At 45.3% G+C, this 25,480-nt stretch overlaps 2 protein-coding genes across 3 annotated transcripts in view; one reads left to right on the top strand and one right to left on the bottom strand.

The window, feature by feature from the left end:
* Positions 1–6,166, top strand: part of evi5l (ecotropic viral integration site 5 like) — a 76,218-nt gene extending 70,052 nt beyond the window's left edge. Inside the window, 5 exon segments of the mRNA XM_042103472.1 lie at positions 2,609–2,867; positions 3,767–3,990; positions 4,609–4,734; positions 5,297–5,462; positions 5,934–6,166. Coding sequence (XP_041959406.1) covers positions 2,609–2,867; positions 3,767–3,990; positions 4,609–4,734; positions 5,297–5,462; positions 5,934–6,130 — 972 coding nt within the window. The 3' untranslated portion in view covers positions 6,131–6,166.
* Positions 806–23,770, bottom strand: LOC121717886 (nascent polypeptide-associated complex subunit alpha, muscle-specific form). 2 transcript variants are annotated; one of them, XM_042102590.1, is made up of 18 exons: positions 23,267–23,768; positions 22,991–23,149; positions 22,206–22,324; positions 20,611–20,764; positions 19,153–19,265; positions 16,681–18,688; positions 16,271–16,392; positions 14,421–14,718; positions 14,020–14,144; positions 13,590–13,689; positions 12,995–13,111; positions 12,373–12,545; positions 12,107–12,204; positions 10,823–10,950; positions 10,285–10,465; positions 9,754–9,910; positions 9,432–9,501; positions 8,942–9,056 (listed from the first exon to the last, which is right to left on the bottom strand). In XM_042102590.1, the coding sequence occupies exons 1-18, from the start codon at positions 23,649–23,651 to the stop codon at positions 9,028–9,030; spliced, it is 4,536 nt and encodes a 1,511-aa protein (XP_041958524.1). In that variant the 5' UTR covers positions 23,652–23,768; the 3' UTR covers positions 8,942–9,027. The 2 variants fall into 2 exon arrangements, with proteins under 2 accessions (XP_041958525.1, XP_041958524.1); XM_042102591.1 differs by lacking the exons at positions 8,942–9,056; positions 9,432–9,501; positions 9,754–9,910 and adding an exon at positions 806–815 and having other exon boundaries at positions 10,253–10,465; positions 23,267–23,770.
* Positions 23,771–25,480: the final 1,710 nt, after the last annotated feature.

The raw sequence follows: 25,480 nt of genomic DNA, 5'->3' as shown, positions 1-25,480 counted from the left end.
ATACTCATGTTGACAAGAAATAAATCCATTCCCAGTGTACTTGGTGCACCACTTTTTAACCTGTTCCAAAACACCCCAAACACTTTGTTTTTTTAACATGAGGAAGTTACCATCTCTGTGTAAAGTGGTTAATTTCAAATTCAAAGATATGTGTTAATTAGGTGTTTAATCATATTTAAGCTTCCCCTCAATGACAAAGGCCGAAATGTATAAGACACATACTGGTTCACCTATGTTTAGGTCAAAATTTATGTATATAGAAAGGTGTGACATGTCTACCATTCATGTTAACACGGTGATGTAGAGACAGTGTGCATGCCACTAACCCTGTGTTATACAGAGTCAGAGGTCAACTGTGGGGCTTGTTGCTGTCGTTTAAGATCACAGTAGTTGGTTTGTGGGGAGATGGCAATTAATTTCAGGGCTGTGTATCTGTGTGTGTGTGTGTGTGAGTTTGTGTGTCTTCTTGCTGTGATTTTCCTTGTCTCAGTCACTGCCGCCCCCTTATGGCCAATTATGGTACATCATATCATCATGCTCTCTCTCACTATGCATCTCTATCTATCTATATGTCTGTCTGTCTATCTATGTCTGTCTATCTATCTATCTATCTATCTATCTATCTATCTATCTATATGTCTATATGTCTGTCTGTCTGCCTGCTTGCCTGTCTGTCTGTCTGTCTGCCTGCTTGCCTGTCTGTCTGTCTGTCTGCCTGCTTGCCTGTCTGTCTGCCTGCTTGCCTGTCTGTCTGCCTGCTTGCCTGTCTGTTCACACTGTCTGTTTTATAGTAGAGCCCATTCTTACACTCATTCCTCTGGGACATCATATGCATTATTCTCAATATTTTCCTCAAACTAGCCTTCTTTCTCACTCTCATCCCCTCTTTGTTTTCCTCATCTCTCTCCCTCCCTCTCTCTCTCTCTCTCTACTCTCCTCTCTGTCCCTCTCTCCCTCCACCCTCCCCCTCTCTCTCCTCTTCTCTCTCTCTCTCTCTCCACCCTCCCTCTCTCACTCATAAACATTTTTAAACTATTGCCCTTTTATTCTTTTATCTCCTATTACTCTTTGCTGTTTCTTTATGTTTATGTTTTATGTTTGTGAATTACCCCTGTGTATAAAATGTGCAATATCAATACAGTTTTTCTCAGTCGCTTTGGTGCATTTCTCTAATCATAATTAACATTTACCTAACCGTCTCATAACAGTCATAACATAACATTTAGTTCTCATAACATTTAGTGCAAACAGCACCGCATGGTAGCCTGACGAGCCAGACCCAGATTAAAATGTAGGTTCTGGGCACTCACCTTTCGCAGTGCTCAGTCCGAGGGGCGGGATAATCAGTTGTCTTTCAAATTCCCTCTGCACGCAATAGGACAGCGGCAGCGCTATGAGTCCCATGCGTTTCCCACCAGCGGAGCTAGTTGGCTAGTTCAAACGTTTGCCTACTTAATAAAAGCTTAACTCGTGTCACACTGTTCACCAGCAGCAACATCCATCTTATTTGTTTTCAAGTAGCAGGGAATTCAAGCCAAACCGTTGCAACTCTGCCATCAATCATTATGTTAAGCCCACCTAACGACTCTATACACGATTTCATTGGCCTGATTAAGTTTCGATTTCTGGAGCTCACAAGCCAACGGAGAGTTGCTAGACTAGCCCTGGCAGCAAATGTAATTTGCGGCCGCTAGGGGCGCGTCTAGATTTCTAGGCTAACCGCAAAAGTGAATCTTGCTCAAAATGCTTAGTTTAGGTTTTAAATATGTATGCCATTGAAATGGTCAGTGCAATCAAAATGACAAAGTCATGATGCCATTGTTTATGTCAAGATAGTCAAACTGTTTTGTCTTATATGACAGTTTACTCTGTAAGTATTTTCTAATGAACAATGCGCAAGGTGGAATTATTTTCTATTTCAAGTAACAAAGTTATACATTATCAAAACTGTTCAAACTCCATATGATCTTCTCAATTTTGCACATCATTAAATCAGTTTCTCCCCATCTTGAACAAATAGCAATGCTTTAGTACATCCCTGCAACTGATTTTGTACAAATGTCTGCTGTTTTTTATTTTATTTTTTTTTTCATTTTCAATTGCTAATGTCATGTTGGTCAAAATGCACTATACTGGTTCCTTGCTGAATAGTCCTACCCCATAAAACGAATTAGCTGTCATAACTACTTGTCATAGTCCGTCTAGCATTAATAAATATATGTGACCTGACAGACAGGAACGTCAGAATGTATAGAAAGCTGTATAGTGGGGCACAGCTCTGACAAAGGGGTGTTTGACTGTATATTGGTTATTATTTTTCGTTTGCACAGTGCTGTCAAAGCCTTTGTTTTCTTTATACTGTCACAATATCTGCCAGCAGAAAAAAAAAACTTTTAAACATATCCACTGTCTTCCACATATCCACATCCACCTAACCACTGTCAACCCCCTTCACACACAATAATTACCATTCTGATCTGAGAAATGCGCCAAAGCAATTGAGAAAAGCTGTAAACTTGCCTTGCCTCTCACTCTCTCTCCCCCATCTCTCTCTCTCTCTCCCCCTCCCACTCTCTCTCTCACTCTCTCTCTCTGTTCACCACCAGGCCTCCCTCCCCCTCTCTCTCTTGCGATGCCACGCTCCTTCCTGGTGAAGTGTAAGAGGGGGTCCTGTCACTCGTCCTCTCGCCCGAGAGATGACAGCCCTTACCTGCCCACAGCTGACCCTCCCGAGTCCCTCCAGAACTCAGGCACTGCGTGGGACGCCCCTATCGAGTCCCCGGCGGCGCCTCTGGAGGACCCGGACACAGGTGCTGTGACAGGGGTCGTGCACTCCCCACCTCACGTCTTCTCCAGCTGGGCCGCAGGTAGGCCTGTGTGAATGGGAAATCCACCGTGTTAAAGCAACACCAAAGAGTTTTTTGTAAAATAATTGTTTCAGTGGTTCATCAACTCGTAAAAGGGTGAACGGCACTTCTGCATTCGCTTCGCGGCCCTCTATCGGCTATAACCGCACTATGCAAGTTTGCCAGATCGGGTAGCGGATCTGTAGTTTGATGGAATAAGACATAAGAAACTACACATTTGACTTGCTTCTTATGTCGCAATACATCGCACTTTCATAATATCATGCAACATACTCTACCTTGTCTGTGGACATCGTTATTTCCAAAGCCAGTGCTGGATAAACAAACAGCATGGGTGCGACAGAGGAAAAGTGCTTTGGTGTTGCTTTAATGTGAATTATATTCATTATACCATATCATATTATATTAATGTCTCTTTGTGTTGATTTTATCAATCAGTTCAGCTATTGATTTATGTCACTGAGCGATTAAACAAACACCTGTTTTAGATCAAAGGGGCTTCAGGTAGAATTTGAGTATATATATATGTACAGTATATATATATATATATATACACTATGTCAAACAATTATATCATTGCATTTGCATGCTGTTGCTGTTTGTAGGCCATTGTGAATGTCTCAAACAATAAAGTCCTACACACTTCTTTAACAAGTGATGTGTAGATGTGTTGCCTGCATGCAACTGATGCCAGCAGAGTTGTGTTGCATTGGCAGGATTGAAGTGTAATTCTCTGATAGAACAAAAGACACCTTGTTGTTATAATGGCTATGCCGTTAGGATATTCTTACTTCTTCTGTTGACACATTCTCCAAATGAAAATAGGCAGATTGTGCAGTCAGTTGATTTTCATTGTTTATAACCACTCCACCCTCCTCTGTCTCATCTCCCGTCGCTAGCATCCAAAGAGGCGTCCCCAACGCACCCTCACATCTGGCGCTCTCTGCACCCCAAAGAACTGAGGGAACACCACGACCCCCGCAACCTCACCCTGCCCTCTGACCCCGAGTCCCAGCAGCTCCAGAGGCTGCTGAGTACGTATCGGTCAGAAGGCCGAGAGGTGGGCTGTTCTCAGATCAGCATCACAGGCTCCTCTCTGGGGCCCTACCCATTCTGCAGCAAGGTGAGGCCAGGGTCACAGGACACACAGGAACAGCCAGTCACACAGACATAGGCACAAATAGTCACAGATACTTATAGTAGGTACAAATAGTCTTATATACATAAATACAATCACAGTCACAGATACATGGACACAAACAGTCACACTATTTCCCAAGGGGAAATTCAAGAAAGTCACGCAGACATCGGAACAAATAGTCACACAGATACATAGGCACACAAACATAGGAACAAATAGTCATACAGATACAGTACATGGACACAAATAGTCACACAGATACATAGGCACACAAACAGGAACAAATAGTCACAGATACATGGACACAGTCACCCAGCCATAGGAACAAATAGTCAGACACATGGACACTGAAGTTCACAGGACCTTTATTTTACTTCCACTGAATCTCAAAGCATTGCAGAATTTGTTAGCAGTTAGTCTGATACCAGTGGTTTGACAGTAGCTGGTCAGATAGCCACAGAGTTGTTGTTGTTAAACATTAAGTAAGATTGTTAGCATGATGTGTATTTCACAAGCATTGTCATTCCCTGACAAGGAATTGATTGTTTCTATATGTAATAAAGTGTGTGTGTGTGTGTGTGTGTGTGTCTGTCTTCACAGGGTTTCTCCTCTGTGTCCGGGCCAGAGTCAGTCATACACAGGACTCACGGAGGTCTGCACAAGATCAGTGTCCTCAGGACCTGCTCCGAGAGCGGCCACAGGGGTCACAGAGGTCACAGGGTCAAGGTCAGTCGTGCTAAAGAGATTTGGTGAGGGGCGCGGAGTGAAGACTTAAGGGCAATTTACAGTTCAGGCAACAGGCGTCGCACGACAGATGCAAAGTGTTGCCGACAGACCGAGTGGCAGTGAGTGTAGGCTTTCAACGACAGTTACAACTTGTCAAACAGAATGTCAAGTAGTTTCTATAACAACCTGGACATTACTGTTACACCGTGAAACAAACGTACTGTAAGCAGGCAAATACCGTGACCACGGCAACACACTATAGAACTCGAACTCCAGTAGAACTTTTGAGTTGATATGCAATCAGAGTGTGTGATAATGACCGCGCCATCTCAATTTGTCTGATGTACTTGATCAGCTCTACGACACCCTAGAAGACAGAGACATCTTGTCTCTTTTCCCCTCATTTTGTGGAGCAACACTTGTCGGCTGAACTAATAATTCTAATATTGGTCTTAAGATGATCCTCATACCTGCAGTGAATAAAACTTGAAAGAAAAAAATAAAACTTGAATGTGTGCGCGTGTGCATGTGTGTGTGCGTGCGTGCATGTGTGTGTGTTCAGGAGAGGACGTTCCAGTGTAAGGTGTGCAGTAAGGTGTTCAAGCGCTCGTCCACCCTGTCCACCCACCTGCTCATCCACTCGGACACGCGGCCCTACCCCTGCCAGTACTGTGGCAAGCGCTTCCACCAGAAGTCCGACATGAAGAAGCACACCTTCATACACACTGGTACGGACAGGCCTCATAGTGTGTGTGTGTGTGTGTGCATATTGTGTGTATAGTGAAACTGGTGTTTTCATGCCACTTTTCCTCCATCAGCTATGCTTCTGTGCACTTCACAAGTAAATTACTTTGGAGAAAAGCAGTTTCCAAATCACTAAATATTAATGTAGCCCTGGCATTTCTGTGTCGGTTTGTTTGCATGTGTGTGCATAACTTCCATGTGTAAGTGTGTGTGCTGCACTGGTGTATCCATTTTGCATTTCGTATCTAGTGTGCTCTTGTGTGTGTGAATTTTTGTGTCTGTGTGTGCTTGTGCTTGTATGTGTGTGTGTGTTTTTATTTGCTGTGCCTGTGTGTGATCTGTGTATCTGTGTGTTTGTGTGTGTGAGATCTACAGTATGTATCTGTGTGTCTGTATGTGTGTGTGTGTGTTTGATCTATGTATCTATATCTGTGTGTGTGTGTGTGTGTGTGTAGGAGAGAAGCCTCACGTGTGTGGCGTGTGTGGCCGGGCGTTCAGCCAGAGCTCCAACCTGATCACACACAGCCGTAAGCACTGCGAGCAGAAGCCCTTCAACTGCCCACACTGCCTCTACAGCTGCCAGCGCAAGATGGAGCTACGCAGGCACCAGGAGCTGCACTGCACACACACACTGCTCTATCCTCAGAGCTGAACCCACACACACACACACACTGCTCTATCCTCAGAGCTGAACCCACCCACACACACACACACACACACTGATCTACCCTCAGAGCTGAACACACACACACACACACACACACACAGGCCTACCCTCAGAGCTGAACCCACACACACACACACACACACACAGGCCTACCCTCAGAGCTGAACATGCGCACACACACACACACACACACACACTGCTCTATCCTCAGAGCTGAACCCACACACACTGATCTATCCTCAGAGCTGAACCCACACACACACACACACACACACACTGATCTATCCTCAGAGCTGAACCCACACACACACACTGCTATACCCCCAGGGCTGAACACGCACACACACACACTGCTCTATCCTCAGAGCTGAACACGCACACACACACACTGCTCTACCCCTAGAGCTGAACCCACACACACACACACACACACACACACACACACACTGCTCAACCCTCAGAGCTGAACCCACACACACTGCTCTACCCTCAGAGCTGAACCCACACACACTGATCTACAGTACCCTCAGAGCTGAACCCACACACACACACACTGCTCTACCCCCAGAGCTGAACACACACACAGCTCTACCCCAAGAGCTGAACCCACACACACTGATCTACGCTCAGAGCTGAACACGCACACACTGATCTACCCTCAGAGCTGAACACACACACACACACAGCTATATCCTCAGAGCTGAACACACACACACACACACAGCTCTATTCTCAGAGCTGAACCCACACACACACACACAGGCCTACGCTCAGAGCTGAACACTTGCACACACAGGCCTACGCTCAGAGCTGAACATGCGCACACACACGCACATGCAGCTCTATCCTCAGAGCTGAACCCACACACACACACACAGGCCAATGCTCAGAGCTGAACACACACACAGCTCCATCCTCAGAGCTGAACCCACACACACACACAGATCTACGCTCAGAGCTGAACACGCGCACACACACGCACCTACAGCTCTATCCTCAGAGCTGAACCCACACACACACACTGATCTACCCTCAGAGCTGAACACACACACACACACACAGCTCTATCAAAGTCTTTTTAGGCAAGTCCCTCCACTCGGCGGCCATATACCAACGTTTTATGGGCACTCATCAGACACAGTCTTTGGGTCGAACTGCGCGTGCGCAAGGCTTCACGACACCAATCTTGCTCCAGCGGCGAGATCACAACACATGATTGGCACGATGTCTTCACAACACACCATATGATTGGCTCAATGTATTCACATGTCGACGTTTTGCCGAGGAAGGGGTGGGATATGTGTAGACAACGGCCATATTGGCGTGACAAACTAGCCCCATGCATTTCTATGGAGTATTTTTTGAGTGCTGTGTCTCCTCATTAGAAAGTCTCTGGCTCTATCCTCAGAGCTGAACCCACACATACACACACACAGATCTACGCTCAGACCTGAACACGCGCATGCACACGCACTGCTCTACCCCCAGAGCTGAACAAGCACACACACAGGCCTACGCTCAGAGCTGAACACGCGCACACACACGCACACACACACACTGCTCTACCCTCAGAGCTGAACACACACACACACAGGCCTACGCTCAGAGCTGAACACACACACACACACACACACAGAGATCTATGCTCAGAGCTCTGAACACACACACAAACATCAGCTTTGCTCACATAACAGACAGGAATGGATATAACAGAATAACAGAACACACACACACAAATGTTACAGATCATCTGATCAAGAATGTGTACAAATACAATCTTATCTATGCAATGTTTAGAATAACTTTGTAACATACAAAAATGTGCCATGCAGACATGTGATGTTTTTTTCTTTTTTACTCAGGGCTAACACGTTGTGTTATTATTTGTATTTATTAATAAAATATAAGTCATTTTATGTGTTATTTCTTACATAATTTGGAACAATGCACTCAACTCAAATTTAGACTGATGAGCTCAATGCAATTCAAACCAGATAGGCTAACTGAAAGGCGCTCTAAGCGATGTTGGGTAACGTCACTTCTGTTTAAGTTCAAGCAAAACAGAAAGCCAACTCGCTACTTCCTCCTCCTCCCTTCCGTGCAATTGAAATTCTCTTAACCACGCATCTCGTTGGTGATTTGCTGGAACAGTTTGTTATGTTTTTATGGGCAAGGTTTGCCCAGGTTGTTTTGTGGCCGTTATTGGAGCCTGGGTTGTCCAGAGATTACGTTTTTTTTTACAGTGTATTCAGGACACCGGCAGCTAGCAGATGGTGAGGTGATGTTTGCTGAAAGTGACAAAAAATGTTTTAGCCTAAAACATGTAGGACATCGCTTAGGGCACCTTGAAATAAAACCATGCCGATCTCTACCCTTCTGGTGAAGGGGAATGTGATGATGTGGGGCTATTTTAATTCCAAAGGCCAAGTGAACTTTATCAGGATGCATAGTATCCTGGATCCATGAAATAACTGGCCTTTAAAAATAAAAATCATATAATGTTACAATGGATGACAGACACAGACAGTCAGACAGACTTGATCCCCAAGGGGGAAATCCAAGGTCTCAGTAGAATACAGACATCACACACAACATGCTCTTACAGCAGGCTTGTTTAACATAGGCCTATAGGATACATAGTAGGCAGAATAAGTACACTTGGAGATGAGAGAGAGAGATAGAGAGATAGATAGATAGATAGATAGATAATTGATCCCTAGGGGAAATTCAAGTAGGATATAGGATATATCATATAGGATACATAGTAGGCAGAATGAGGACACTTGGAGACAGGGCTCTCTTTGAGGGAGTTTATTAGTACAGCAGGAGCAGTGTGAGACTGGGCGTGTCTTGTCGAGTTTGAGGTTGTCGTCGTTGTTGTTTTAGTGTTTGGTGTCGTCTTTAGACGGGTCTGTGGGAAAAGAACATGCTTCAGTAATCCATGAATTTTTATTCTCATGAATTTTTAATTTTTAGTAAATGATTTTTGGCCTTTAACAAAATTGGGCTTTAGTTCTCTTCAATAACTGAAGTGTCACAAAATGTATAATACAGTAGCTTCAAACTTTAACTTGGACATCAGGATGGCAGGTCTGGATTGAGCCATTGTACTTGCAGAACCCCACCTTCAACGCCATCCAGTGAGAGAGCTCTTCTTTCCGTGTGTGTGTGTGTGTGTGTGTATGTACAGCATGTGTCTGTGTTTGTTGTAGAGTGTGTGTGTGTGGAGTGTAGAGCGAGCGAGTGAAAGAGTGCGCTTGTGAGCAAGCGAGGCCGACACACTCACCGCTGAAGCATCCCTCCACGCACGGCCCGTCTGAGGGAGAGCAGACCTCGGTGGAGCACATGAAGTAGATCTGCAGGGGTCAGACAGATGCCCACCAGTGTTTAAGAGAGGGGAGATCTCACTAATTACTCATTCATTTCTGATGTGTTGCTTCGCCATGGATTCGATAGTGCCAACGAAGCATCGTTTCATTTCATTGAGAGAAAGTAGTCCGAGAAAGACAAAACTACAGTAACAGGCACGCACACACACACGCACAGAGAGCAACAAAAAATAAAGAATAGATGGAAAACAACAATCAGTACAACGGATGGGTCTTTACCTCTTCGTCTGAGTGGGAGGGGTCTGGTGCATCCTCCCTATTCTCATTGGTCAGGAACTGGAAGGTGGAGACGGTGAACCTGCGGGTTTGACTGGGCGTGTCAGGAAGGGGAGGAGTCGGGTAGACTTGGGGCCCAGGATCCAGTGGGTTTGGGCACCTGAGACAGGAAACACAGGATACGCAATAATAATGCAATAGAAAACTATAACTACATATATATATATATATATATATATATATATATATATATATATATATATAGCTTGGTTCCAAAACGCTATATCTCCATTTTTTAAAACATTAAAAAAGTCAGTTAATTTAATTGTGTATTTCAGGTAATATCAATAAAAGTGCAGTTGTGTTGTTTTGATTGAGTACAGATAAATCAAACAATAGCCAACTACAGCTGGTATTATGTCTATAATGGAGTGGAATGGAAATTTCGAAGTGTCTCCAAACTTTTGACCGGTAGTGTATATAAAAACAGCCCCACCCCCACCCCACCCGACCCCCTACTGAGTCCCGTGGTACCCGTCGTAGATGAGCACCCAGGTGGCGTGTGCCGAGCGAGGGTAGGCCACGCAGTAGTGCACCAGCAGCACCAGGTCGGAGTCGGGGGGGTTGAGCAGCCGCACCTCCAGGTACAGGGGCTTCCCCAGCAGCAGGCCCAGGGGCCGGTGGTACTGAGGGTGGTAGGACGTGTACGTGTGGTCTGGGCAGGGGGGAGGAAACGCACTGATGTAAGGCTGCAGCACAAAGCCTAAACAACTACCAGCATTAATGAAATGATCATTTTCAATTTCATTACTTGATTTCACCTTTACCCATTGCACATTATGATTTCAACTGAATATTGGTATTTGTCATTTCCATGTTAATTATACATGTTAATTGTAAGGCATTATAAAACATATTGAGCTGGTTTGCTGCATGTGGATTTAGCCAACTCCTAGGCAACACACTTGAGAGAAAGCTTCATCAAAGGTCTCTTTTTTTAGTCTAGTACTAACTATAATCGACTAAGTCCTAATAAAAGTCCAGCATTCTTATGGGGAGGCCTGGTGAGCACCTTCAGCAATCCTGAGCTGGACACCGAACACACCCTGGGCTTGGATGGACGGGCCGAGGGACGGCCTCTTCACCAGGTAGCCCACACTGACCACCGCCCCGGGTAGATACCTGCATTCCACCAGCACCCTGGTAACACACACACACACACACGCACACACGCACACACGCACACACGCACACACGCACACACGCACACACGCACACACGCACACACGCACACAACACACGCACACACGCACACACGCACACACGCACACACGCACACACGCACACTCACACACACACACACACACACACAGACACGCACACGCACACCAACACACACGCACACCAACACACACACACACACACACACACACACACACACACACACACACCAAGTCCTCAGTTGCACAACATTCTTGTTATCATTTGCAACATTTTCACAGAATCATTTTAACCGAAGCTTTGTCGCAGATAAATGACTGCCCATTTAGTAGTACTTCTCAGGTAGGCTTCTCATTTTCCCACTGCAACTAAAAAAAAAAAAAAAAATAGCAACATAATTAGAAATTACCATAATTTTCAAACATGTTCAAACAATGGAGATGAATCACTGTAGTTGAATCAGTAGTCATAACCCCACTGTAAAGCACCAGGGGACAGCATTCTCAGACTGTTGGAGATGTGGAAAGTAAGTTCCTGGTGAGGCGTGCATCCTGTCTCTCAGAGGTGCGTTGGCAAAGCAGGTGGATTACACAATAATTAGATTGGGAAATGTATCCTTTTCTCATGAGCACTTGGCTGTGCCATAGATTTCTGGACGTGTTACACAGAACCAGACGGACCGGTGGTGGTGGACAGCATCACAGCAACCACCCGCCATCTGTTTTGATCTAACACAAATCCGAAAAAGCTCTTTGCAAGAGGCCCGACGACCAAGATGACGCTGGAAACTGGGGGCCAGAATGCAGCTTAGCATCGAGAGGTCCACAACAGAACCACCCAATAAACAAACAGCGCTTTGATGCACTAACTGAAACCAGGTGCATGTAAAATCATATGCAAAATGCAGGGGTGTTGACAAAGACAAAACAGCTATATTCCATTACACTGCACTCTACTCTGTGTGTAGGAGTGTGTGTGTGTGTGTGTGTAGGAGTGTGTGTGTGTGTTTGTGTGAGAGTACATGTGTGTGTGTGTGTGATCAATACCTTACTGGAGACTCCCGTGTGATGGTGCCATAGTTTAACGAGATGGCCTGAACTGAGAGTACGTGTGTGTGTGTGTGTGTGATCAATACCTTACTGGAGACTCCCGTGTGATGGTGCCATAGTTTAACGAGATGGCCTGAACTGTGTTCAGAATTTCCACCATGTAGATCACCGACTCCCCCACTTCCTGTTCGAAACATAACGACAGACGAGCACAGCCATCATCCCACACACTCCGTTTAGATTTGCAGAATCATGAGATGCATCTGTACCAGCTTATGCACATTACTTACATTCACTCCACACGACAGTGTGTGTGTGTGTGTGTGTGTGTGTGTGTGTGTTTTCTACTCACAAACTTGTGGGCCCCACACCCGTCCAGCGGAATCTTGAACAGGGCGTACTTGGGGGTGGCTCGCCAGGGGGGGCAGGACGCGTTGCCGCCGGCGAGGAGCATGGCGGGGTTGAGAGGAGGGCTCATGATGGTGGAGGGGACCGAGAAAACAAAATGGCCGTCCTCCGTGCACTCTGGACAGACGAGGGAGGTGAGGTGTCATCACACAGTCAGAATGAGTCCCATCACTTCAACAACATTAGTTTGAGCTAAACATCACACAATTCAGATAAGACTTTCTTGTGTGTAAAAGTTTGCAAACTGAAAGCACTCAAGTCTCAGTCCCAGTGCTGTTACACACACTTGCTCATGTAAAAGGACACAGCTCAGTTCAAAGAGTAGCCAAGCTGCTCTTCTCTCCTGCATGTCTGTACATTATTTCTTTAACTATTCATTCCTGAATTATTCCATTAGAACAATCATATGTTGTACTGCCTCTTTCAACTAACTTTGGGAGCTGGTGTATGTATGTATGTGTGTGTGTGTGTGTGTGTGTGTGTGTGTCACCGTCCGTAGGGTAGTAGCAGTACCGGTTGGTGGGGCAGTGTGTGTGTGTGTGTGTGTGTGTGTGTCCGTCTCCCACCGTCCATGGGGTAGTAGCAGGCTCCAGTGGCAGGGCAGTGGCAGCAGCCCAGCATGTGGCACTGTGAGGCAGACACTGGGTCTGGAGTACAGGCTATCTCACTGGGCACATCACACTCTGGAGGGAGAGGTGGGGGGAGAAGAAAGATAGAAAGAAAGAAAGGAGAGAGAGAGAGAAAGGAGAGAGAGGGAGAAAAACAGATAGAGAAAGAGAAGAGGTGGGGGGAGAAGAAAGATAGAAAGAAAGAAAGGAGAGAGAGAGAAAGGAGAGAGAGGGAGAAAAACAGATAGAGAAAGAGAAGAGGTTGAAGAGGGACCAAAAGACAGAAAGAAAGGAGAGAGAGAGAGAGAGAGAGAGAGAGAGAGAGAGAGAGAGAGAGAGAGAGAGAGAGAGAGAGAGAGAGAGAGAGAGAGAGAGAGAGGAGAAAAACAGATAGAGAAAGAGAAGAGGTTGAAGAGGGACCAAAAGACAGAAACAAACATGTATTGCAAGTCAGATGAAAACACCACACTAATATATGTGATATTATCATTGCAAGCACATATAAGTTTGTTCCATCTGACGTCATGGCGACTGGTGGACACGGCGGACTTACGTGGTCCTGTGGGAGGCGTGGGGAGAGGGCAGGAAAGCTGGGCCTCGGCGCTGCGTCCATCCCACAGCTGATATCTCAACACCACCATGTGCCGATTCCCCTGGTTAGGAAACAGGAGCCACCGGTTATAAAAAAAAAAATAGCACAGACATTATACAGGTCTGACATGAAACATTAACCAAGGGAGGCCCTTATATCAGAGAGGGTTGAAGGATCTCTGCTGAGATATCTTTTGTTGAGATGTCTTTTTTCTCCCTCTCTCAGCACTGCAACATCTGAATCTTTTGTTCTTTTTTGTTTCTAGGTAACTCATCTTGTCAACAAATAATAACAATAGACTTGATTGTCATTAAAATTTAAACTAATATTTTAGATTCATCATATAAACCCCCCCACATCCCTATTGTGCATGAATGTGTCCTTATCTGACCTTGATCGTCACATGACAGGAGTCGTAGGGCAGGACGATGGTGATGCGGCTGCTTTTGCCCATGCTCACTTTGTACCCACAATGAACTGGGGCATCCTCCAGTTTCACCTCATTCCCGTCCAGGCCTAGATAAAAAAAAAAAAAAACACATCGTCATGAACACCGTTATATTATGAAATGGAAGGGATAACAGATGACAGTGTCCCTCTATACAGAATAAATGGATTAATTGCCTAACACACAAGGGAAACCTGATTCAGTGTTAAAAGAAGCCAACTTTGTTTTTTTTAATTACAACATTTTGTATTTTCTGGAGTACATATACTATATTTCATTATTTTATATTTTATGTGAAAGAGACCCCAAAGCTTCATTCAACAGCATATCCCATGAGCACGTACCCTTGACCACTATAGCAGACACCGGCCCAGGGGGAGGTGCTACAGTCATGTGCTGGGTGGAGCACAGCACCTCTGGCTTCGGGACGGGGGAGGGCAAATCGGTCGGGATGGGAGGGAGCAGAGTCCATTGACCAGAGTCCATTGTGGTGGTGGTGGTGGTGGGCGGGGTGGTTGGTGCAGCCGTAGTGGTGGTGGGGGGCGGTAGGCTTGTGACAGGGCACAGCAGGTTCAAGTAACGGTAACGGCCAAGCACAACATCCCAGAACCTCACAGGCAGTGACCGGATGGAGGGGTTGTCCTGGAGACGGAAAACAAAACCAAACATTGTGCTCTTAATTGCTGTAAATAAAAATCATCATCATCATCATCATCATCATCAAGTATGCTGTGAGCATGGAAAGACTACGGATGTACGCTAGCCGAAAACGCTTCCTCAATAGCACAACTGAATGCTTCAACAAATATATGCTATGAGTGAATTCATTGTTATATTAAATTGGAGATTCAATAAATTCAGTTGAAGAGAATAAAGAATCTTAATTAACTTGGTTCAAGTATCAGTCTGATATTAAATTAGTGTTTACCTCTGGCTCTGCAAGACTAATGAGGGCGGGGATATACTTGCTTTTAACAACACACACGCATCATGGCTGTCACGTGTATTCTGCACCTGTTCGATGCGTCGGTTATGAACATCCTCACAAATGAACATGACCCGTTCACGACATACAACATTTCACATGGACGCGAGGAACGGTAGTATAGGTGCAGCGTGTGACCGTGCGTGAGCATGCAAGACCGACTTTATTCACGACTCTGGGTCTGAATACTTTGGTCTGCCCTCTGGTAGAGAATCCTCCAGTTACACATGGAGTGCTAGGTGCAAGGTTTCGTTCACAACGCAGCCAGTTATGTACACAAACGTAACACTTGGTCGTAAAAGCTTGGTCAAAAAGCAAGTACAGGTGGGTCTCAGCTTTGCTTGGCAATTCTCAAGGCTGCAGTCAATCTTGTTGTTTGTACACCTTTTTCTGCGATCTGATGAAGGCCTTGTAGGCCAAAACATTATCGCCTATTAAATGTTTTTTCATTTTACTCGGAGTGTGCGGCACCTTCCCTCTCTTACATTAGATGTACACCTTTTCCTACTACACTTTTCCCTTTTAGTCAACTTTCCATGAATATGCTTTGTTGCAGCATACCATTGAGGGTGTCAATAAGTGCCTTTTGGAAACTATCGGGTCAGCAGTCTTTCCCATGATTGTGGTTGTGTTTACTGAACCAGACTAAGAAATGAAAGGCTCAGGAAACCAACATTTCTGTATTAGAAGCTCTTTATTCTAATATTTTCAGAAACCGATTTCCATGAAGCGTAAGCCATAATCAGACACAAATGTGATGATTCTAGCAGGGGGGAAATATTAAATTTTTTTGAGACTCAACTGTATATACCAAGCCTATAGACATACAGGCAGTTTCCCAAAATCGAGGAAGCATACTCAAAGGCTGCCTTTTCAAGGTCGCCATGTCATCGAACTCCGCCGAGCACTGTTCCAATGTCAAGAATGCTCCGAAATTTGCATCCTTCGTTCTGAGAATTTATCCATAATCCTCTGCGTTGACAATCAATCATCTGAGCAGTGCCCCTACTGAAACAGAAGCGTGCAGTTAAAAGCGAAAGACGGACTACAGTGATGTGCACGTTCACACAAGCTAGTCTGTTCCAAAGTAGAGTCCGAGAATGCTAGGGGAGGCCTATAACCTCATCTTCGTAGAACCCGACTCGCAAGGAAGCATTCTATCAAGGAAGCATGCTCGACTTCGGGAAACAGCCACAAGCGGTCACTCACGGGTTGTCGGGAGTGGCAGGCGGGGAGAGGAGAGGACAGCAGCGCCCCCCTCAGGTCGGACTTCACCTCATAACGGCAGTGAGGCAGAGTGGAGGCCACCGACACCCAGGAGTTTCCGGCCTCTGGGACACACACACACACACACACACACACACACACACAGATCACAAGAATTACTCAACAAAATCAGTTTCCATTTTATTCAAGTTTATATTCAAGTAATATATTCAAGTTATATTATTTTGGCTGACATGCAACTGGGAACTCTACACAATTGGTCACTGCTAACAGGACCAACAGTATGAACAAACCTTTTGCAGATTCACAGACTTCAGACACAGACATCTTTAATAGCTTCATCTTCAGTCACTGTTTACATGTCACAGACCACGGATCTAAGAGTCACTCACCTCTGAGCTGGATGGAGTCGAGGTTGGCGCTAGGCAGGGAAACGACCAGGCGATCCACAGTGCAGGAGAGGACGGGAGACCGGCCAGGTGGTACTTTGGGGGGCCCAGATATCTCAGCATCCCACAGATCAGTGGAGGACTGGCCTTTGGTACCACTGGATGGTACGACGGCCGGCGGCCCCAACAAAGACAATCCCTGGCTAGGATGCTCCGTTTGAGGCGCTATGGTAGTCGTTGAGGTGAGCGAGTCATAGCCGGGGTGTGGATAACCGGTACACGTCAGCTGGGAGTGCGGTGGACAGGCAGGGACCGGAAACGGAGCCTGATACGGAGGGTAGTACAACATGGGACCCCCAGCAGCACTGACCGGGTGTTTGGACATGAGGGCTGCAGGGGTATTTGTAGCATCCTCTGGGGCAGTAGTTGTGGTAGCAGGAGCAGCAGTCGTCGTAGTAGCAGCAGTAGTGGGAGCTTGCATTGCTACCGTAGTAGTGTCGGTAGAAGCAGGGCCGGGCCCTGATGGTGGCGGTACGTGGGGCCAGTAAAAGTGGGGCCAGTGCAGAGCGTGGGGTAGCTGAGAGTGGGGGCCATCTTTTGAGGGTGCACTGGAGGGGTCACCTGGAGCATGGGGAGGTGGGGGGGCAAACCAGGGGAGGCCAGGGTAGTTGTATGGGTGTAGTGCCCCTGCTGGGGAGAGAGGGATCTGGGACTGGGAGAGCAGACCGTGGCTGGCTGGACCTGGAAGGGGTATCTGAGTGGACGAAGAAGATGAGGTAGACGCAAGCGGAGTCTCCTGTTGGGCGTGACCAGGAAGAGCTGGAAACTTTTGCCCCATGTAAGGGTACTGCTCAGAAATGAAATCATGATACTGCCCTGACGGGGAGAAGGGAATCTGTGGCGGCGAACCGAGGGCTGGAGACGAGGGGGGCATTTTAGGAGGAGCTGGGGAGGCCGGGGTAGGGGCAGGTGTAGATGGAGCTTCTGGTTGGGGGTAAGGATGAGATGGGAACTTCAGCCCTATGTGAGGGTAAACGAAAGGTATGAAGTGCCGATCATAGGGCCCCGGTGACGGCGTAGATGCTGTCTCTGATCCAGGGTCTGAAGCTGCAGATGAGGATGAAGATGGAGGTGTTTTTTGTTGCGTGTGAGGGTGGGTGGGCAACATTTGCCCCATGTACGGGTACGGGTACGGGTGGGGCCTGTAAACCCACACATGGGCAGGAGGTGTGGGGGCAGGAGGTGTGGTAGCAGGTGGGGGTGAGGTGGGTACTGGCGGAGGAGACGGAGATTTGTGATCCGTATGAGGAGGAAAACCCGGAAACGTCAGTTCCATATACGGATACGCGTAGGGATAGGAGGAGGAGAGGAGGTGACCGTAAGCCCCTCCTTCTGCTGAGCCTGGAGTTTGTGCTGGGCCTGGTGTTTCAGCCGCCGGGGGAGGAATCTTCACAGACGTGGGAGCAGGAGTCGTCATCATCGTCGGAGAAGGAGGAGCTGGAGACTCTTGCCAGGAGTGTGGAGGCGCTGGAAACTTTTGGCCGACGTAGGGGTGCAAGAAAGACATGAACGGGTTGTAAGGATGCTGCAGCGGATGGTCAGGGGTGTCCACTGGTCGTCCAGGTGACGAGGAGATGGGAGCGGAGGGAGCCGGGGCAGTGGGGACGGGCGGAGGACCGTGCTCTTGTTGGGGGTACGGCTGTGCATGAGCTAGATATCCCGGAAATTTCTGAGGGGGGTAAAGCATGTATGGAGGACCTAGAGGGGCATAGGCAGGCACCCCCGTGGGGTTGGGGATCGGGGTCGACGCAGCGACAGGCGGAGGGGTGGTGGGTGGAGGTGGAGGGTGGGGTTGAGACTGGGACTGCTCCTTTGGGCCGGGCTTTTCAGGTGGGACAGCGGAAGAGGATTGAGACGGAGAGGACAGATGATCGACCATGTGAGGTTGCAGAGGACAGGCCATGGTGAACCCTGTTCCACCGTGGACGACGACGATTGTGCTGTGGTCATCCTGAGGGGAGAAACAGCGATTTAGAGGTTCCAAAACAGAATCATGATCATTCGCGATTTAGAGGTTCCAAAACAGAATCATGATCAGTCGCGTCATTTATTTTTTTCCAGACCCGTTTTTAGAAAAGATATGTTTGCTTAAATCTAACCAGAGGGGAAATAAGCCATATTTTGAGCAGGCCATAAAAAGAAACTATATTCTATGACTAGGTTTATATTACCACTGCATCCTGTGGACCCTCCAAACAGGCGTTTTCGTTTAGCAGACGAGCATTAATCAAAAAGAGGAGGCGGACCTGTCCAGGTCTTTACACATCCCCTCATAACTTTTTACACACAGCTCATTTCCAATCACTTCCATCTGTTAACCTCCCACTAAGTTGTTCAGAGAAGGCTGCATTCCATCCATCAAACAGCAGGGGGCGCCATGGCCCTCAGTCACAGCAAGAAACCAGCTTAACCTACCTTCAGCGTCACACAGGCAGCTGTGTAAGGGGCGAAGACAAACAGATGTTCAGGTGGCGAGTCCATGGGATGGGCACACTCCGAGGACACCAGGGGCACCTGTTTATCCTCCACTAAGCCCCAGAGGGGAAGGAGAGGATTGTATAGGTGAAGCCAGTGTTATTTGTTTTGCGGAAAAAAGAAAAGCTTCTAGAATGTAGTAATGGCTCATCTGGAAGCTGACTGTTGGGGTGCATGTTGTTGATGTTGGCATTGTGGTTTCATGTATTTGTCATCTCATCTCTTTGCTTCATGTAATCTCATTTTTATAAAGAATCTATTTGCTTACCTGTGCCGGTCCTAAAGTGTGTGAATTGTATGTAATTTTATATATATATATATATATATATATATATATTATATATATATATATATATATACACACACACATACACACACACACTGGGGAACACTATTCAGCACTAAATACATAATGTCTAAGACAATCGTTGTGAATCCAATCCCTCACAGATGCATTATTTGGGTCGTATCAATAATCATTATAGGCTTGAATTATACTATTCATACAGTGCCATTTTGAACATTATTAGTGGTTAGAAAAGTGGAGTTTTGGATACGTTTAGCGCACCGCTCTTAGTACTTGCACTGTTAGCTGTCTTTTGGGCTGTCGACTTGTTGCCATGGTGAAAACGACCCTGGGTTCAAATTACTCCAGAATTACACTTTAAAGAAAAGAAATGTGGGCCTGTACAATGCACTTTGTGCACCGCACAGAATGAAAAAAAAACAACAACACAAACGCTGATCTTCAAATAGAGGAAGAGGAGTCAAAAAGCTGCTCTGGCATCTGTCTGATGAATGGCCAGGGGCCATTCAAGACACAAAAATGCAATAGGTCAGAGGTCAAGCATTGCATGTGCTCTTTGAATGGCTAACAAATGTGTTGGGGCTGTGGAAAGCTCTGCCTTAGGCAGGTTTTTTGAGTTTGTGTTCCAAGAGTATGGATACAAAACAGATAATAGCTCAAAACACAACTTTCTGACAGTCTGCCTTGCATAAAGCACTGTAATCTAAGGACTAAGGTGAACTATGAGACTATATGCACATAATGAAAAAAATAATGAATGCCCATCCTATCCATGGAATAGACAAGACAGACACACACTCGGTCCACAACATGTGCACAGACAGAGAGAGAGAGAGAGAGAGAGAGAGAGAGAGAGAGAGAGAGAGAGAGAGAGAGAGAGAGAGAGAGAGAGGAGAGAGAGAGAGAGAGAGAGAGAGAGAGAGAAAGAGAAATAGAGCAAGAGAGAGACAGAAAGAAAGAAAGAGATAGATAGAGATGCAGAGTAATAAAAGAAAGGAAGAAAGACAGAAAGAACAAAAGAAAAAAAGAAAGAAAGAACACACAAGCTTAAAGTTCTACCCCTTCCTGTGTAGTGTGAGCTGAGCGAGCACCTTTGGCCTTAAGTGTCTGTCCCCCATCCTCGACCCCAGCGATCTTCAGCATCATCCCGTAGGGCGAACACAGCAGCTGGGGGATGGAAATCACTGGGCAAGAGATCTTTACCGGCTTTCCCCACCACAGCAGAGGGAGGACATAGCTGCCATTCTGGACAGAGGGAAAAGGCAGTCATCAAAACCTAAGGATTAACCCTTCAGCAGGGGAGTTTTGAACATTTTAACTCAGTGTTCCCCAAACTACGGCCCGCAGGCCGGATACGGCCCGCCAACTCATTTTGGGTGGCCCCCCAAAACATGTCCGTGGTATATAGCAACCGGCCCACACGGGAGTACGACATCGTCAAACTAGAACCTCCGCAATTTCGCCCATTCATTCTCTATGGCGAGTCTTAACAGTACACATGTAATACTCTTTTTGTCCACTGGTGGTTATTTTGGCGCTGTTTCGCATTTGCCATCAAAAACGGAATAAAATGTAGGCTTACCTGCAAACAATGTATAAGGCCTATGCTGACTGCATCAGTGCTCAAAGTATTGTAAAAGTTTATCAATTAATCAACTAACTAACTACTATTCAAGTCATATTTCTGGGACTTTCTGGGATAATTATTTATATTTTGTATTCACTCGTTCAAATGTTCATAGGCCTACAAAGAGGTCACAAGTTCAGGTAAATGAAAGTTAGAATGGTGGTCATTTCAGACCACTTCAGTGCTTCATAAAATTCTCATAGTTTGAGAACTTTACATTTTCAGAGTTCAGAGTTCACACATTTTTAATAAAATATACTTGTTTTGGGAATGCAAAAGCCTTTTTATTAGTATTATTTAATTTGAGTTACGTTTTACATTGATATGGCATGATAGCAATATAAACACAGCTAACAATGGTATTAAATTGCAATAGCCTATAGATTAAATGTAATGGAATATTCAACTAAGGTAGACTGCTGTTGTTCACAGCACTAAGCTATTTATGGTTACTGATATACTCCGAGTCTCTGGCCCTCTCTTAGGGCCAGGCATAGCATAGTAAGCTGGCCCTCGGAAGAAAAAGTTTGGGGACCACTGTTCTAACTGAAGATCCTGTTCCGCAACAATATAAGATTCTAAAATTCTATGTTCAATTCAATGAACCCCGAAATTCTTTAGAATGTTCAATTTCCAACATTCCAGTCACCCTGTGTTTTTATTATTCTTATTCATATAGCGCCTTACCATATGAATGTCTCAAGGCGCTTTGCAGAGCCCAGTCTGAACTGCAGAAATATGGCTGACTATTATGCTGATTGAATACCAAGTGAAACCTTTAGCTATTTCTGTTTAAATATGATTCTGGTTAAAACTGACTGAGCCTATTAGCTCTTTAACAAGCTGTCATAAATTCATCACTGATGAATGACAAAGTTGGTGTGCCACAGAGGCATACCTCCCAAATTATATATTGAACAAAAAGTAGATTACTAGCTCAAAAAACACACGAGTAAGGAGTTGAAGAATACTATTACTCTGAGTTTTCAAAACTCATGTGCGTTTTAAGTATTGGTGTTACCACCCGCCACATTGTGTTACTACCGTACAGAGGCCTACCTCTCGGATGATATAGCAGCCGTCATACGGCACGCGCAGGACCAGGTCCTTCCACGTGTACTTCATGTTGTAGCCACAGTGAGGTGGCATGTGGAAAAGCGACACTGGAGACGACCCCTCTGAGAAAGACAATTTCTGATGCTTTAGGTCACACAAAGCAATTGTATCTTAATACACTTGGTTTATTGTATTTCACAGATGTTATGGTTTTGAAGATTTATTTTTAACCAATACAACGTTGTCGCCATGTTGGCTCCCTAAGTATAAGTATCTAGTCCATATGGCATTTGTTTAATACTTTTGGGCATCTCTAATAGCTGAACTACAGAAACCCATTTCATCAGTCACATACTGGCCTAGGGTATTATCTCGTACACAATAATGTGGGGCAGCCGTGGGCCACGGCTGAAGTGCCCTTGAGCAAGGCACCTAACCCCTCACTGCTCCCCGAGCGCCGCTGTGGTTGCAGGCAGCTCACTGCGTCGGGATTAGTGTGTGCTTCACCTCACTGTGTGCTGTATTTCACTAATTCGCGGATTGGGTTAAATGCAGAGACCAATTTTTCCTTCACAGTATCAAAAGAGTATATATATACATACATACAAACATACATATATAATAACCTAATTACTTAATACTACTAATGTGTAGGCCTGGCAAGGCCAGACTTATTAGCCATAGACCTCAAATCAACCCTCAATGTCGTCCAACAAAATAGGGCTACAGTTTAAAATGTTAATTTCCAACGTGGCTGAAGAACATGGCTACCTGTTACAAACGCTTACCTCGGTCTACCAACAAATTCGTGTATCCTCTTCCCTGCGCTGTGAGGGTCATCGCGTTACCCGCACATTCCACCACCGGCCTCATCGACTGCCATCTCTCGCCCGTGTGCGTATCAGGGCCAGGTGGAAAAACAAACGCTTTCTTTTGGTGAACGTGACCTTAACCACAACAAGATGGGATATTGACGAAAATGCACAAATTTAGTGAGCCTATTAAGTTGATTAGTTATGAGCTAGAATGTTGGTTTCACAATGTGTTTTTTGAATATTTCTCACCTGAGAAGTCAGACTGATAGCCGTTACTAATGAGTGACCTTTTCTTGCGTGTGACTGAATGTGGTTGTAGGTTCCATGATCCATTTTGCAGGTGAATGATATTCAGTTCTTCCCAAGGCCTTTGCTCCGTTGGCTTATGTTTGGGGTTTTCAATGGACTTCAGTTGATTTGAGAGTAACAGTAGTCCCATCTTGCCTTTCACAGTATCAGTCCCTCGGCCCTCACCGCTGATATCGGTCGTTTCTTGACGATATATGTCTAAAACATTAGCTGCGCTGAAATTGCCAAATTGTAACGAACTCCAAGTTCGAAGCGCGAAAGGTGGTAGAGGGAGCGCAAATAAAAATACAAATACAAATATTTTTGTCACCCGCAGCCAAGACATCTCCAGTTGATGTTTTGCTCACATGCACGATTGCACACCGACAAACGGACAGTCAAATCAATGCAGCACAATACTGCAGAAAGGTGCAATTACCTCCACCTGGGTAGGTAGCCTAAGTAGGCGTACGCCATTCCAAGGTCGCCACCAATGTCAACGTCATTCAGTTTCTATTGCTCATAATTACTCAGAGAAAAGTTTAAATTAGCCTGCAAACGAACTTCGATACAAGAAAAGGTTGTTAAAATTAATTTAATTTAATAATTAAATTAATGAAAAACAGTCACAGCTTTCGATGCTTGAAATTAAAGGAACATAATCAGTGTTCATATTAGTAGGATAAACCACTAGTCAACAACAACAATAATACGAATACTAATTATTATTATTATTATACAAAATTAAAGTTTAGTTATATTAATATTATTATAGGATAACTTGGTCTAACAAACCTGGACATAACCTGAAAATATCTCCAAACTAGTGTGTATCCTTTTGGCATGTTAAATTTATTTCACTTTCTGTATATTTATAGATTTATATCTGAACACAGAAAAAAAAAGATTAGTCCAAAACTGAACAGGCCATGACATGGGATAAGCCTAATAAAAGCTACAAACGGCTCTACAGTTTGAAACCTCCTCATTCAGAAGAGTATTTGGGAAAAAAGATTATTGGTATGTTTATCTTATTTCAGACATACACAGGAGAGACCTTTAATTCCTAGAGCTACTAATATGTAGGGGATTTCCCACAGCGGTCTGTCAACAACCAAATCTATTTACCACCAAACAAACAAATAAAATCACCAACAAAGCAAACCTTTGTGGGCAAAAAACATCACCAACAGAAGTCTCCGAGAGCATTTCACTGGGATTATCAAGCAGGCACCTTCCTTCATCTGCGTTTCATTGAATTAAGCCCACAACACGTCCAGAAGGCTCAACAGTGGTATCTGGTGTCCCAGACCCACCTCCCTCCACACTCATGATGGGTTCTCTACCAAGAAATACCAACAAAATCTTCAGTCATTCCCCTTTATTGGTGTGGCCGTTTATGATCCAATCAGCAACATAACAAAACAAGTACTAAGCCATTGATGCAGGCACCAACAAGTAATAGCACATTTCTGTCAGTTCTCTTCATTGCTGTGGTCATTTATGTCTGAAATGTGTTCAGATTTGAAGCAAAATTTCCTTTCAACTTTTCAATTTGGACGCTTTGGTATAAAAATGGTGAATTGTTGGCTTTATAATTTGAATGCAGTGGCAACCAAGAAGGGAATTGCCACATTCAATTGCCTCTTCTTGCCAAATTTGAACACATCTCTGGCTTTAGGCTCAACATACCACTCACTTCATTTCATAGTATATCCCTCTGGTCTATTCATACAAGTCAGTAAGTTCTAACAACTTCTACACACAGTTGCGTTCCGTCAACGCATGCCAATGGGTGTTCCCGACGGTAGCTATGCAAATGACTTGAAGTATAACCGTAATTTGAATGGTTGGTGCCGTCTGTCAGTGCAGCAACAGCTGAACTTCTCAACGTGAGCGACGGGAGAAACGCAACGCAACAGACCCACAATTCAGTTCGGCAGAGGATGACGTGAGCCCATGTAAAGTGAATGGGATGCGTCTCCAGCACTGCAACACACGCAACTGTGTGTAGGAGCCGTTAGGGCTGAGCAGCGCCTTGAAGTTTATATGTGATTTTGGTCTAATGGCTCCTACACACAGTTGTGTCCATAGCAGTACTGGAGGCACAACACCATTCACTTTACATGGGCTCTGAACTGAATTGTGGGTCCGTTGCGTCGCGTTTCTCCCATC

The sequence above is a fragment of the Alosa sapidissima genome, chromosome 9, assembly GCF_018492685.1.
Source record: "Alosa sapidissima isolate fAloSap1 chromosome 9, fAloSap1.pri, whole genome shotgun sequence".
Taxonomy (NCBI): domain Eukaryota; kingdom Metazoa; phylum Chordata; class Actinopteri; order Clupeiformes; family Clupeidae; genus Alosa; species Alosa sapidissima.
The sequence above is the reverse complement of the archived record's forward strand: the minus strand, read 5'-3'. Positions and strand labels throughout refer to the sequence as shown.

What these genes read in the sequence shown, in the direction of transcription:
- LOC121717886 (XM_042102590.1), bottom strand. Translation starts at nt 23,651, where the DNA reads ATGTCTTGGCTGCGGGTGACAAAAATATTTGTATTTGTATTTTTATTT. An exon ending in CGACTCCATCCAGCTCAGAG is followed by an intron (nt 16,393 to 16,680) that starts GTGAGTGACTCT and finishes TGTGTGTCCCAG; the next exon opens with AGGCCGGAAACTCCTGGGTG. An exon ending in GGTGTGGGGCCCACAAGTTT is followed by an intron (nt 12,205 to 12,372) that starts GTGAGTAGAAAA and finishes TGTTTCGAACAG; the next exon opens with GAAGTGGGGGAGTCGGTGAT.